Source organism: Osmia bicornis, chromosome 15 (assembly GCF_907164935.1).
Source record: "Osmia bicornis bicornis chromosome 15, iOsmBic2.1, whole genome shotgun sequence".
Taxonomy (NCBI): domain Eukaryota; kingdom Metazoa; phylum Arthropoda; class Insecta; order Hymenoptera; family Megachilidae; genus Osmia; species Osmia bicornis.
The window spans coordinates 640,242-653,621 of NC_060230.1; the positions used below are offsets into that span (position 1 = coordinate 640,242).

A 13,380-nucleotide genomic window follows, 5' to 3' on the forward strand; every position below is an offset into this window, starting at 1 on the left:
TTGGCAAGTTATTTTACTATTCAGTTGTTCAGCAATACTTGCGTTGTGATGGTCGTTGTTGGAATCATGTTAACACTGCATCGTCTTATGAACTTCAATCAATACAACTTGCATTAATTGCAATATAAACGTGGCTAAATTTGACACATTTAAAAAGCTACTGATTTCTTGGAAGTGCTGATAATTAAATAGATCGAATATTAAAATCTGTTCAGTCGTATATCAAACACATTAACAACACTTCGTAATAAGATTCTTTTACATCTCATAGATGTACATTACTCTAATACATATGTATATATATATATATATATATATATATACATAAGAATATTTAAGATAGCAACCTCAAACCAAAATTTAATAAACAGGGAATTCAATAATAGAGAGAATAAATGATATAAAATTTGCAAAAATGTTAATAACCATCTGCATGTATTTAGGCGACTAGAAAAGGAAATAGGAAATAAGAATATGGGATGAAAAGGTCGCTACATGAAATCATTATATTCATCGTAAACATAGTCGCCATATTCGCTCAAAAGAGTGTTGTCCCCCTCAATTTTCAGTTTTGCCTTTCCCTTGCCCTTGTTCTTTTTCGCCTTATCGCCTTTCTCAATCTTCTGTTTTTCAATTAACAAATTATCAATCATTGTTTTTACTTTCTTCAAATGCATCGAGGGTACTGTAAACGAGATTTACATTTTATGCTGAATAATTTCTATGTATCGCTCTATTATTACTATGTATACATTTTTCTAAATTTTTAATTTATTCTATTAGAATATAACATACTTACAGTTAAGAGCAACGCATTTAATAAGTTCTTCTGCAAATGGAGGAAATTCAGCACTTTTAGCAAGTTGGTTTAACTTCTGTGTAAGTACACTTCCATACTGTTCAAATTCTTCTTTTGTGTTAGGCACTGTAGTGTCCAGGCTCAACACAGACTCTTCTGTGACACCTAAAATTAAAAAAAAAGCTAATCAAAACTAGTGATAAATTTATTTCATTAGAAGAATATTAGAGATTATAGATTTGATTGATTAGATAATCTTGCAAAAGTTCTTAATGAAAGAAAACGTACAATCTCATTCAATCATTAAAATTCAATAACTATTAATTACTTATTTCTTTTTTCTTATATCATTCTAGTATTATACATAATTACATTTTAAATTACTGCTTTTGCACTTCATATATAAAATTGTAGTTCTATTTTTTCTATTTCACAATATTTAACATTGTAATGAACAAGTAATTTAAAAGTCTAATGTAGAAATTGTATTAACAGCATACAAAAGTAAATTATACATTACTTTAATATATTAAACAAAACATGAATTTTTAAAATGAAAATTAAATATTTATCAGGAACGATACAGGAGATCAATGTTGATAAATAAGACACTTCTGCATTGTTTTTTCATGAAAGAGAAATGTTTATTTTTTACACAATGACAATTTTATATTTTCCCTCAAAGGTAATATTAGCTTGTTTAAATACATCTTTACATCTCTAGTACAGTTCCTGACACAAAATCAATTTTTTTTCAATTGCACTGCAAATAAAAAATTATCAGTGTATGACTTTAAAATTTAAACGTTTTTTCATTTATATAGCAATAGTATTTAAAATTTAAGTGAAGTCTTTTTAATGTATAAAAGTTATTCAAAAATTTGTAGAATTGCTATAACTATATAAATTCATATAAAAAAATATTTTGTCGTCTTTTTAAAAACAAGAGAAAGATTCTTTGTGAATTTAATGTTGATTGTAGAAAGTTATTTCCTTAATTGGAATGCATTTCAAAATTACAAAATAATCCAGTTCAAATTTTTACACTAATGGTACCCAATACTTATGATTAGATTTTATTTTAATTTATGAAAGACAATGCTTTAAAAAATAATTAAGCCATTAAAAACTTGTTTTAAGGCATAAATAATGAATCAACCCTTTGCAATCCAATTATAGTTTTTTAGACAAATACAACTTTCAGATCCTTGTTTCCTTTTAAATCATAATTGTATAAAAGAATAAAAACGACTTTAAAAACATAAAATTAAAAAAGTTTAAAGCTTCAATAATTTCACATAATTAAAACTTAAATAAAATATCAATTAAATTAAAAATTTAGATACTACAAATATTTATAATTAAATAAGATTGGAATAAATTAATAATGAATTTTGTACTTTGATTTATATTCCAGTAATTTAATTTTTTTATTATAATTTAATAACGTGCTAATCTTATGGAAAAACATGACAATCGTTATGTTTGCAAAAATTAAGAAAAAAAATTCGAAAATCAATGATTAATAAGTTAATACATATTCTTTGATATCTTGTAAGTAAAATACTAATTTTAATACTTTCAAAGGTAGTATCTCTTTGTCTAATAAAATGTTAACTAAATTAGTTACATAATTTTATGAAGGTGATATTGAATAAAAAATAGGAGCGCAAAGAGTTAATAAATAAAAAATTTTAGCGAAGTCATTTCCTCTCGGTTCTGTGCGGCTTGCGATGAGAAAAATCAACAAGGTTGGACAAACCAAAAGTCTCCATAGCAAGACGTAGATCGGCTTCCTCTTGAAGCCTCTGTCGTCTCAATTGTTCTGCTCTCCTCTCCTCTGGTGTCAATGCCTCTTCCTTTTCTTTAGCTTTTCTTTCTGCTTCTGCTCTTGCTTTTTTCTACATTTAAAAAAAGAAGAAAAACAAAACATACATATTAATTTTATAATCAGACATTATATGTATAAGTACTACTCAAATGTAAAAAGTTAATAACAAAATGGATCTAATAAACATTGAACAAACGGATAACTAAATGCTTTAGTTAAATAGTACAATACTCAATTATTAATATTAAATTAGTAACATGAAAAAATATTTAAACTGTAAATATACCTCACGTTCTTCAATTCTTTCTGCCAAAGCTTTCCTTGGCTTTGGCTTAGCCTTAGGCACCTCAGCGGGTTTCTCTACATCTTTCTTCTCTTCTTCGACATCTTCCCAGCTATCCTATTAATTGAATTTCTTTCATTAAAATATTGTTTAACAAATATAAATAATTAAAAATTTATTAATACGTAATCTTTTAAACTAACTATAGTTTAAAGATTTAATTTCAATATATGAAATATCATTATATTGTATATACATATACATATAAATATAAATTTTAAATTAAATTTAATGCAATGAAATTTAATTTTAATATCAATCTTAACTACAGTTTTGACTTAATTAAAATAAAATAGCAAGCTTCAAGTTTCTTCAACAGTAATCAATTGTCGTGCTATTAGTCTCGTGTTGACTTACTCCATGAAAGGTTAAGCATACTGCAATCTCATTGATATAATACAAGATTTTTAAAATATTGATTACAAATAAAAATAGGAAATTAATAAAGATAGAACCTTGACGTCTTCATCTTCATCTTCACCCTCCCACTTGTTGGATCTGATAGCCAGGTCGAATTTCGCCTCTGCGTTTTCGACATCTGTAAAGTTGAAGGTTAAAATCATTTCGTTACCTCGAACTCAAGTGCGATGATACTGTAATTAAGATGTTTGTCAATTTATTTCAGCATACCCCATTCGTCATCCATGATGAATTCTGGATTATTTGCGCACGATTTGGTTCGTAAACGAAAGAAAACCTCTACGAATTAACGTGGTCGAACGGATCACGACTGGAATCGAGCGAGCCATACTGCGCGAGAAAAGCGTGTGCCTTCCTTACAAGATAGTGGTGGTGTAACTTATATTATACGTTTCAAAGATAGGATACTCTATATTTAAAATAAGTATGTATTAAAGACTGGTTTAAAAATCTGTCATCTTTTAAAAGTGGACCAGAGAGAACAATATACTAAATTGAAATGGAACATTATTCAATTAAATTCTAATAACCAATAAAAATATGAATAAGAAATTATTCATAAAAACTTTATAGAATGTATTATGCTTATATATACTTCTTTTACTATGAAATTTAAAATGTTAATATCATAAAGAAAGAGAAGACAACTTTGTTTATATTTATTCATAAAATCCTTATACTATTTAATTGTAGTCTATTAAACATTACTATATAATGTATTGCAATTGATTGCAATATTTTCTCTTATGACATTGTTATGTTGCAGAAATTTTATATAATCATTATTTGAAATCTGCATATTATACCTATTTATGTATTATATTACAGTAAAAGCGTAAAGTTTAGTTAATTACAGATGGCGTGAATTGCTGTTTATAAATCACTCATGATTTTTCACAGTGATTCGTGATCCTTTGTGATCGCTTCTGATTGGTGAAAAGCATAATTGTTCTTTTCATGCGAACTCCGAATTCCGCATCGGTAAAACAGGCCATGTTTGATCGAAAATTAAGCTGAACAGAAACTGATTTAATCGCCACCTGAATTATTGCATCCAACTAACGGCATGCTATATGTACTACGTTACCTTTCGCAAATACCTAAATGACACATGTATGCTATATGTACTTATAAGTACATAATTAAACAATACTGACCATGCATTCATTATTATTAATTTTCTTTCCGTAAAATTGTATTTGCAATGTGGTACACTTTAGAATCTTGTAGACATAGTTCCTAAAAAAAATATAACAGCGATTAAATAGAAAAAAAGCATTTTCGCAGCCAATTCGCTCGTATTATTTGCTGCATAATTAATAAATATACCATAGAAATAATGATACAGTTATTAATTAGTCATCAAATAATAACGATTGCCCAGGTCTCACCACGGGGAGGTTGCTGCGGGTGGAGACCCGCCCTACCTCATCCCATCCACCCTCCATTTATGCAAATTTTTATTTTTATTCAATACCATCATCCTTTTGATGCACATTTGCAAAACGTTTTTGACTGTTGTGCAAACGAACAACAAAAGGAGCACTATTTTTATTCACTACCTACCTATCTACTTATCTATACATATATTTACGTAGATTTTTGCTTTTTATTCCTATCGCAACATTTTTGAATTTTGATTTTGATTACAGATCTGTAATTAATAAATATGCAATTGCATATTTGTCCTACATACTTATACTACTAAGAATATCTACCTATACGAGCGCTCGTAATTATATTAAAAATTCGCTTAAATCTAACGCTTCCTAATTAAACACTGCAGTGTTTGACGATTATATCTTAATGACTATATACATAAATGAATTTCTCCGATGAATTTGTTGATTTTGTTGTTCTCACCAGAATACTTTCTAAAATAAAACTGAAAAGGATTAAACATAATTTAAGAAAATAATAAAGCTTATGTAGCCTTAATCATAAATTTACAACCTGCCTGAAATAAACAGAAAAGGATTAAATACAATTTTTGAAAATAGTACGGTTCAAATATTACCACTTGTAAGAATCATTTTTCCTTTTCAACCATTTTCACCTCGTTTTACTTAATTGGATACATTGAATTCCATTTATGGACGCTAGATTTTATACTATGTACATTTCTTCCAGTCGATTATCATCCGATATTATTATTTCATACTTCCTATAAAGATATTTCTCTGCAACAGAAACTGATTAATTGAATCCAGATAAAGACAAAGAAAAATTAATAGCTGGAAAGAAGATACATTAGTAACAATAAAATTTTATAAAAGTCAGAGTGGTTGTTAATAATTCAAAATCAATTTGATACGAAATATGAATTTAAAGCAAACTCCAGTACCAAAAAAAAAGAGGAAAAAATTCAGAAAAATATATATATATTTGAGTTAAGTGATTTCAGTTAAGAACATTAATTATTTCATTTTATTGTATTTAATATTCGTTCATTTCGCGACAAATAGCACACAATATTTTAATTGAAACAACTGCCTTTTACTACAATATACATATATTTAGTACGTACAACCACACAACTCTACTGGACTTTATTGCATTATATTATTCAATACACCTTTCAATGCAAATTTATTGTAAATGGAAAAACTGAAAAGAAAATCGCGAGTGGACTTTGCTTTTCAGGAAAAGAACTCAAGAAAATTTATAAAAGCAATTTAATCAGCTTCTCCGTAATCTTGAAATGAAACATCGCGATCAAAAATGAAAACTGAACAACTCGAACAACAATTATCCACTACTTTTGTTTAAATAAAATAAAATAAAATAAAATAAAAATTTAATAAGCTATCTCGAATGAACAAATATTCCTTGAAATAAATTATCACCAATCATCAAAAAATAAAATGAATTTCCATTTTAAATAAAACTTTGAATAAAGTTCTCTTTAAAACTTTATCGTATCTAATAATATTAAATCCTGAAAACATTAAATTTATATATTATTTAACAGTATTTCCAATAACCGAATGCTCAAAATTTTCAAAATTAAAAAATGGGAAGAAAAAAGAATGGGGGCATGGCAGTGGGAGGGAGGGTACAAGGGAACCTGAAAAGAAATGTTTCACTGCCCATAAGAGCAATCCCTAAGCAAACCCTATAAAACAAACCGAAATCACACGCAACACTAATTTCAAAATTGCAAACATTCTGAACTATGACAAAACATCGGCTGGCAACGAAGGGTCTCACGCCCCCTAGTCTTACGCCAGACGCTACATACCACCCACCCCGCCTGGACGTCGTAACGCCAGGACAGAGTGCACCCCTTCGCTAAGAGCGCTACCCGCCCGTCCAACACGTTGCATCCAACGGTGTCAGATTGACGGACGCCCATAGTATAGACAAAAGGACTACAGTCTAGAATATGGTAACATATTTTCATATGTTCCGTATTCTAAAACTGCGCCTGCAAAGGCCTAGTAATGCATGGGTATATCTCCCAGAGATGGTGTTCACGGTCTCAGGCCGCGGAATCCTTAAAATGACTCCCACCGAATGTGAGTCATAGTTACTTCCACTAATTTAATAACAATCGCGAATTCATTCGCAACACTAATTCCATTAATTATATAATATGTACAAATTCACGCGTACGCGTGAAGGCTGCTTCAGTATGCGCAACGCTAAGCTGAAAAAAAGAAAAAAAGAGAAAACGCGAACTGTAACGCAACACTACTGAAATCTACCGAATTTTGTAAGACGCAACACTAATCTAAAAACGGAGTATAGCCAATCCAAGGCTGTACCACGGCAGCTGGTCCATAGCTGCCTTATGGACCATGGCAACTCCACTGGATCGTTTTTGGGCATTTCTAATGCAAAACGCGAATATTCATTACCGCAACTCTAATTAGCAGGGAACTCTATAAACTAATGCAAAGCAATCGCGTATTTATAAGTCGCAACACTGGGAAACAATCGCGCTAATGTCATTCGCAACACTATCCTTAACGGATATGCAATTAAAATGCAGAAAAGGGGGATTCTCAAACCGTGAATTTTTTACTCGCAACACTAATTTCATTAATTATATAATATGTGCAAAAGCGTACGCGTGAAGGCTGCTCCATTATGCGCAACGCTAAGCTGAAAAAAAGAAAAAAAGAAAAAAAGAGAAAACGCGAATTGTAACGCAACACTACTCAAATCTACCGAATTTTGTAAGACGCAACACTAATCTAAAAAAGGGGTACAGCCAATCCAAGGCTGTATCACGGCAACTGGTCCATAGCTGCCTTATGGACCATGGCAACTCCACTGGATCGTTTTTGGGCATTTCGATCATATATCGCAACTCTAATGCAAAACGCGAATATTCATTACCGCAACACTAATTAGTAGGGAACTCTATAAACTAATGCAAAGCAATCGCGTATTTATAAGTCGCAACACTGGGAAACAATCGCGCTAATGTCATTCGCAACGCTATCTTTAACAGACAAAAAATGCAAAAAAAGGGGATTCTCAAACCGTGAATCTTTTACCCGCAACACTAAAGCAATGAACATTATAAAGCAAAACTCTAAAAAATCTTAAAGCAATCAACATTGAAAAGTTAAATTCTATTTTAAAGCAATGCAAGAAAGAAACGCGATATTTTTAAAGTTCGCAACACTAAATGAAAATCGCGATAATCATGCATACGCAACATTAAATTGAACCGTGATCGATATTCATTCGCAACACTAAATGGAACCGTGGTCAATATTCGCAACACTAAATTGAAAACGCGATTTGCCCAAAATCATGGGGGTCACGGGCCCCCTCTTCTCCTGAAATTACAAAACTACAACTACAGGCAAGCACAGTGACAAAGTAGTAACAATAATGATTTCTCATCCTTTTTTTGCAAAAGAATGCAAAATCATTAGTAGTTCCCCTCTTGAAAGACAATTTGTCGGGGCGCTTCGGCATGTAGCCTCTTCTTTCTTCGGGTGGTCCACCCACCTGAAACTTATATCTAAAGCTCGAGACTTGCAAATTCAAAAACAAAAAAAAACAATCAACAAAAAAGAAAAATCGCGAAACTCTAATTGACACGTGGACGAAAAAGGACTTTATACGTATACGTCGTTGTTCGTGCACACGTGCCGTGCTCGAGCAGAACTTGTGCGTTTCGTGCCATCGCGATCGCGTATGACGACTTATGAAGTCGCCAAAAATTTGAAAAATTGTACAGATAGAATCGAAGGCGAACGGCATACTCCGTTCGTATCGATAGTATCGTCAATTCTTCAAATATATTCCAGGTACAGGTTGATCACGCGTAAATCGCGCCTACCCGACCAAGAGACTGTGACAACCTGTCCCGGCCCTACCTACTTACAATCTATCACACACACCAGAAGGTATACTACCTACCTACCTAACGCTACATTTAAAAAAGGCAAAATCACATTCTCACAAAAATTCATTCCACGATCCCCACACACTCCACCCGGGCGCAAGAGCCTAAACTAGGGAGAACGTCCCGGGACGCCTCCGTCACCCGAGTTTCATCTCACATCACACTCTACGGTACGTACCATTTTTCACTGAAATCGTCTGGCAAGGCTAGCAATCATTGCGTATAATGATAATTACAAAATTTAATTAACTACTTTGATACAGAATATTTCATAATAATGGTAATAATCATGGTAATAGTAATGGCAATATAGTAATAGTAATGGTAATAATACCATTTGGTTTATACGTTTATTGTACATCTTGTTGAATAAAATATTATTTCAAATTAAAAGTTAAATGAAAAAGTTATTAAACCGACGCAATCCCACAGCCTAAAAACACACACACACCATATGTGGAAATTACGTCGTGCACGATATACTAACACAATGCCAGCCGCTTAATTATTATTCTTATGAGCTAGGTCATCGTGCCCATTGCCTCTACCCATCCAAGTAGCACCTGTGCACGTGAATGGGCTTTGGCAATAAACGCGGAAAGGATTAAACCTGAAAATCCTGATCTACAAACATGATTAGTACATAAACATCTAACGGGCTAATATTTCACTATTTTAATTTAATAATAAAAGTGACTCGACTTTGTAAATACATATAAAGCTTTAAGAACAAATACTGAAAAGCAAAATAGAGCAACTATGACGCAAACATGGTGCACTGCTAATATCAGCTGGCAACGAAGGGTTTCACGCCCCCTAGTCTTACGCCAGACGCTACATACCACCCACCCCGCCTGGACGTCGTAACGCCAGGACAGAGTGCACCCCTTCGCTAAGAGCGCTACCCGCCCGTCCAACACGTTGCATCCAACGGTGTCAGATTGACGGACGCCCATAGTATAGACAAAAGGACTACAGTCTAGAATATGGTAACATATTTTCATATGTTCCGTATTCTAAAACTGCGCCTGCAAAGGCCTAGTAATGCATGGGTATATCTCCCAGAGATGGTGTTCACGGTCTCAGGCCGCGGAATCCTTGTAACTAATTTGATTAATTAAATAATACATTGGATTGAGTTTAAAAACCAAAAGGATTCCCACCGAATACTAGTCAGTGCATCGTCATATTTACTCCCGCGCTGGAAATTTTTCGCAACACTAATTTAAGAAACGCAAAATCTAATAAAAAGGAATTTAATGTCAAAATTGAATTTGATATTTTATTAAAAGCAAAATGACTAATTAAAAATTCTTTACAATGAAAAAAGAATATATTGTGAAAATTAATAAAAAGTTAAAACATCCTCGGGCGATTCCCTCCTCAGAGTAAATTTTCAAGAATACGCAAAGTGTGTTGAAACAGATCACTCTGACTTGGAAATCTACCTGTCACGAATTGTCTTCTTGTACATAAATTGTTCATTTTTTCATGAACGTTTAAATAAGTTAAACTTCTCTATTGAATGAATGAAATTTTAAAAAATTCTCAATTTATATTTGAATTTATAATGTACAAAATGTAATTAAATCAATGTAATAGCATCATTAATATGTATATCCAGTATACATATTACATAATACTATCAATATTATATTGCTTTGAACCATCGCAATAACTAAGTCAGATAGTATTTGACTTCTCTATTACAGACAAACTAAATAAAATTGTTTCGGTATTAAAATATTCTAATTCCACAGTTAAGAACATTTAAAAGCATTCATGTATTTCATAAATATCTAATGAAATATGTGGAATTGAAATGATACTAAAACGCGGAGTACAAGAAGACCTAGCCTAAACTAAATGAAATGAAACAATATAAAAGTTACTACTCATGGGTATAACCATACCCATGGTCACTATGCTTGCCAAGCATGTATACAACTAGTAGCCCGTGTCGATTCGGACCATTCGTCCTACGACATGATTGGGCACCAGAGGAACCATAAAACATGCGACTCACCGTTCGCAGATATACTCTTCTTCCGACAGTCAAGTAGGAGGATGGACAACACCAGGTAGGAGGCTGCCTTGTAGGAGAAGATTCATCTGTAACAAAAAAAAGAAGAATTACGGTTAATTTTGAAAATTATCAATTTTTATTCTAATAAAATTATATATGAAATTGAATTTTATGAAATATTAGCAATTAAAAAGAAATCTCAATTATCAAGCGTTGAAATTGTAAATTATTCTATTTTAATAAAAAGCAATTAAGTGACGTACCAAGACGGAAGTCGTGAAGAAAGCCATCATCAGGATATCCAGGAACTCGGCAAAATCAAAAAATTCATCTGTAACAAAACAAAAAAGAATTACGATTAATTTTGCAAATTATCAATTTTTATTCTAATAAAATTATATATGAAATTGAATTTTATAAAATATTAGCAATAGCAATTAAGAAGAACTCTCAATTATCAAGTATTGAAATTGTAAATTATCCTATTTCAATTAAAATTAATTAAATAAAGTAATAAGATACTTACACTCTTTCCTTATGGAGCAACGCCCAAGACTCCTCTTCAGTGGTGCTTTGACTCTAATTCCGGATATATCGAGCGATTAAAAAAAAAGATTAAAAATAAAAATAGTAACGCGACCGTGAATAATTTCCGGCGAACAATTATAAAAACTCTACTTTCACGATGGAAGAAAAAATCAGAGCCGCGATGCTCTAGAATCTAGAAAATATTTTATAATACGCAGCAAACACTGACTCTACTTTCGCGTGATTCCTAACTGTACAAACGCAACTCTATTCAGGGCCAGTTCACCCTTGAAAAAATCAAAACATTGGAAATATGTTCGTACAACCACTGACTCTACCGACCGCATTGCGCGCGGCCACAACAATTCCTGGAAGAAAAGATTAGTAAGGTGGTTGGGGATGGGTGGAAATATACAAAACAAAACCAACATTCTTCTTATTGAACGTTCGTTAAGGAAATACTGTTATGTGTAAATGGAAATATCAACGAACACGAATATTATTGAAGTTGAATATTGATCCTAGATTATCTCGTAATAACGAAATGTATTAAATAATTGTTGATAATTATTCCAATGAATATTACAAGGATAAAAAATCATTGTTAAATACATATAGTAAACTATTTTATTAAAGCAGTGGATTTTTGTTGTTAAGATTGTAAGCATATTAAAAATTGTTGGAAATTCTATTACGTAGTAATTTATAAATTATCTAATTCTTTTCAATAAGCAAAATCCAATAATTAATCATGCTTAAACAGCATGTGATTTAAAAACGTGATTCTATTTTAATTTAAACTTGCATCGAAAATTGGATATTATAATATAATTACTACGATTTAACAAAAATAGATTGTTTAAAATAATTTATAATTGCAGAAGAGAAGCAATCATTTGCAGTAAAATACGAATTATTTCAATTTTGTTCTAATTTAAAACAAATCTATTAAAATACTAGACGAAATTATCTAATAAAATGAAATATTAATGATACTTTTTGTATTAATTGATAAAAACAAAATTCTAATTTTTTCTTCCTCGACTTTGGTACCAATTAATTATTAAAAATGCTCACACTTAACAACGACTCAAAGAAAGCAATAATAAATGTTAATAATTGATTATAATAAATTAAAACGTTACCAATTATATTATATACCCTTTACAAAATTATATTTCGAACCAATGTCAATGGCGTTGTATCCCATGGCGCCTTTTTGAAATCAAATAAATATCTGTAACAAATAAAAAATAAAAATTTATCCAAATTAAATTTAACCAACAAATAAACAAACGATCGAAGTCGATAATTTATGCAAATTATTTAAATAAGTAGACTATGCGTACTTTTGTATTGCTTTTACGGGAGCACGACCTCCACACGTGTTCTCACTTCGACGCTCGAGAGAGCAATGGCGAGGACTTCCTTCCCATCGTAGACCGGTCGGCGCTTCGGCAACGCTCGGCAATGTTCGGTATATTCTGCTACCGGCCGATACCTAACGAAGTACACGAACAGGTCTAAACAGAAATAATATTACGATGCTCAAGAAAAAACGTTATTAAATTAAAAACAGCAAATTGTATGAAACAATACGAAAAACATTGAATAATGTTCAAGAAATTACTGATATAAAGGGAAAATAATTCAGATTCTGCTGTTCCAATTCCATTGTAAATTCACAGCAAGAGCAACAAATTTCAACTCACGTATTTTTAAAGATAACCTCGAATTAATGTCAAAAAACAAACTTCTCTCCAGCTATTCTTTCTATTTTTTGTACTTTTAACACTCGAAAGACAATTTAATTTAATGTTTGAAGAGAATTTAATCTTACCTGTTGCAGACGCGTGGAAAGCGACGAAGCTTCGAAGAGGACTGTTGCACTCCACCACACTCCGTGCAACGCACCCTTTAATGACGAATCTGATTGGTCTAAATAGGAGGACGCCATAATGGAATGACCAATCACAGGCATTGGTAGAAACTTCGAATTGCTTTGAAACTTTAACATTAAAAGAATGGAAAGATTCGTTGAAAATTATCAACGCCATATTGAAAT

General features: G+C 31.5%; 1 protein-coding gene across 1 annotated transcript; it reads right to left on the bottom strand.

Moving 5' to 3' along the window:
* Window positions 1–416: 416 nt before the first annotated feature.
* On the bottom strand, window positions 417–3,774 carry LOC114876016 (eukaryotic translation initiation factor 3 subunit J). Its single transcript, XM_029186985.2, has 6 exons — window positions 3,604–3,774; window positions 3,429–3,511; window positions 2,917–3,030; window positions 2,562–2,700; window positions 800–964; window positions 417–685 (listed from the first exon to the last, which is right to left on the bottom strand). Exons 1-6 carry the CDS (start codon window positions 3,617–3,619, stop codon window positions 492–494), a joined length of 711 nt encoding a protein of 236 aa, XP_029042818.1. The 5' UTR covers window positions 3,620–3,774; the 3' UTR covers window positions 417–491.
* Window positions 3,775–13,380: the final 9,606 nt, after the last annotated feature.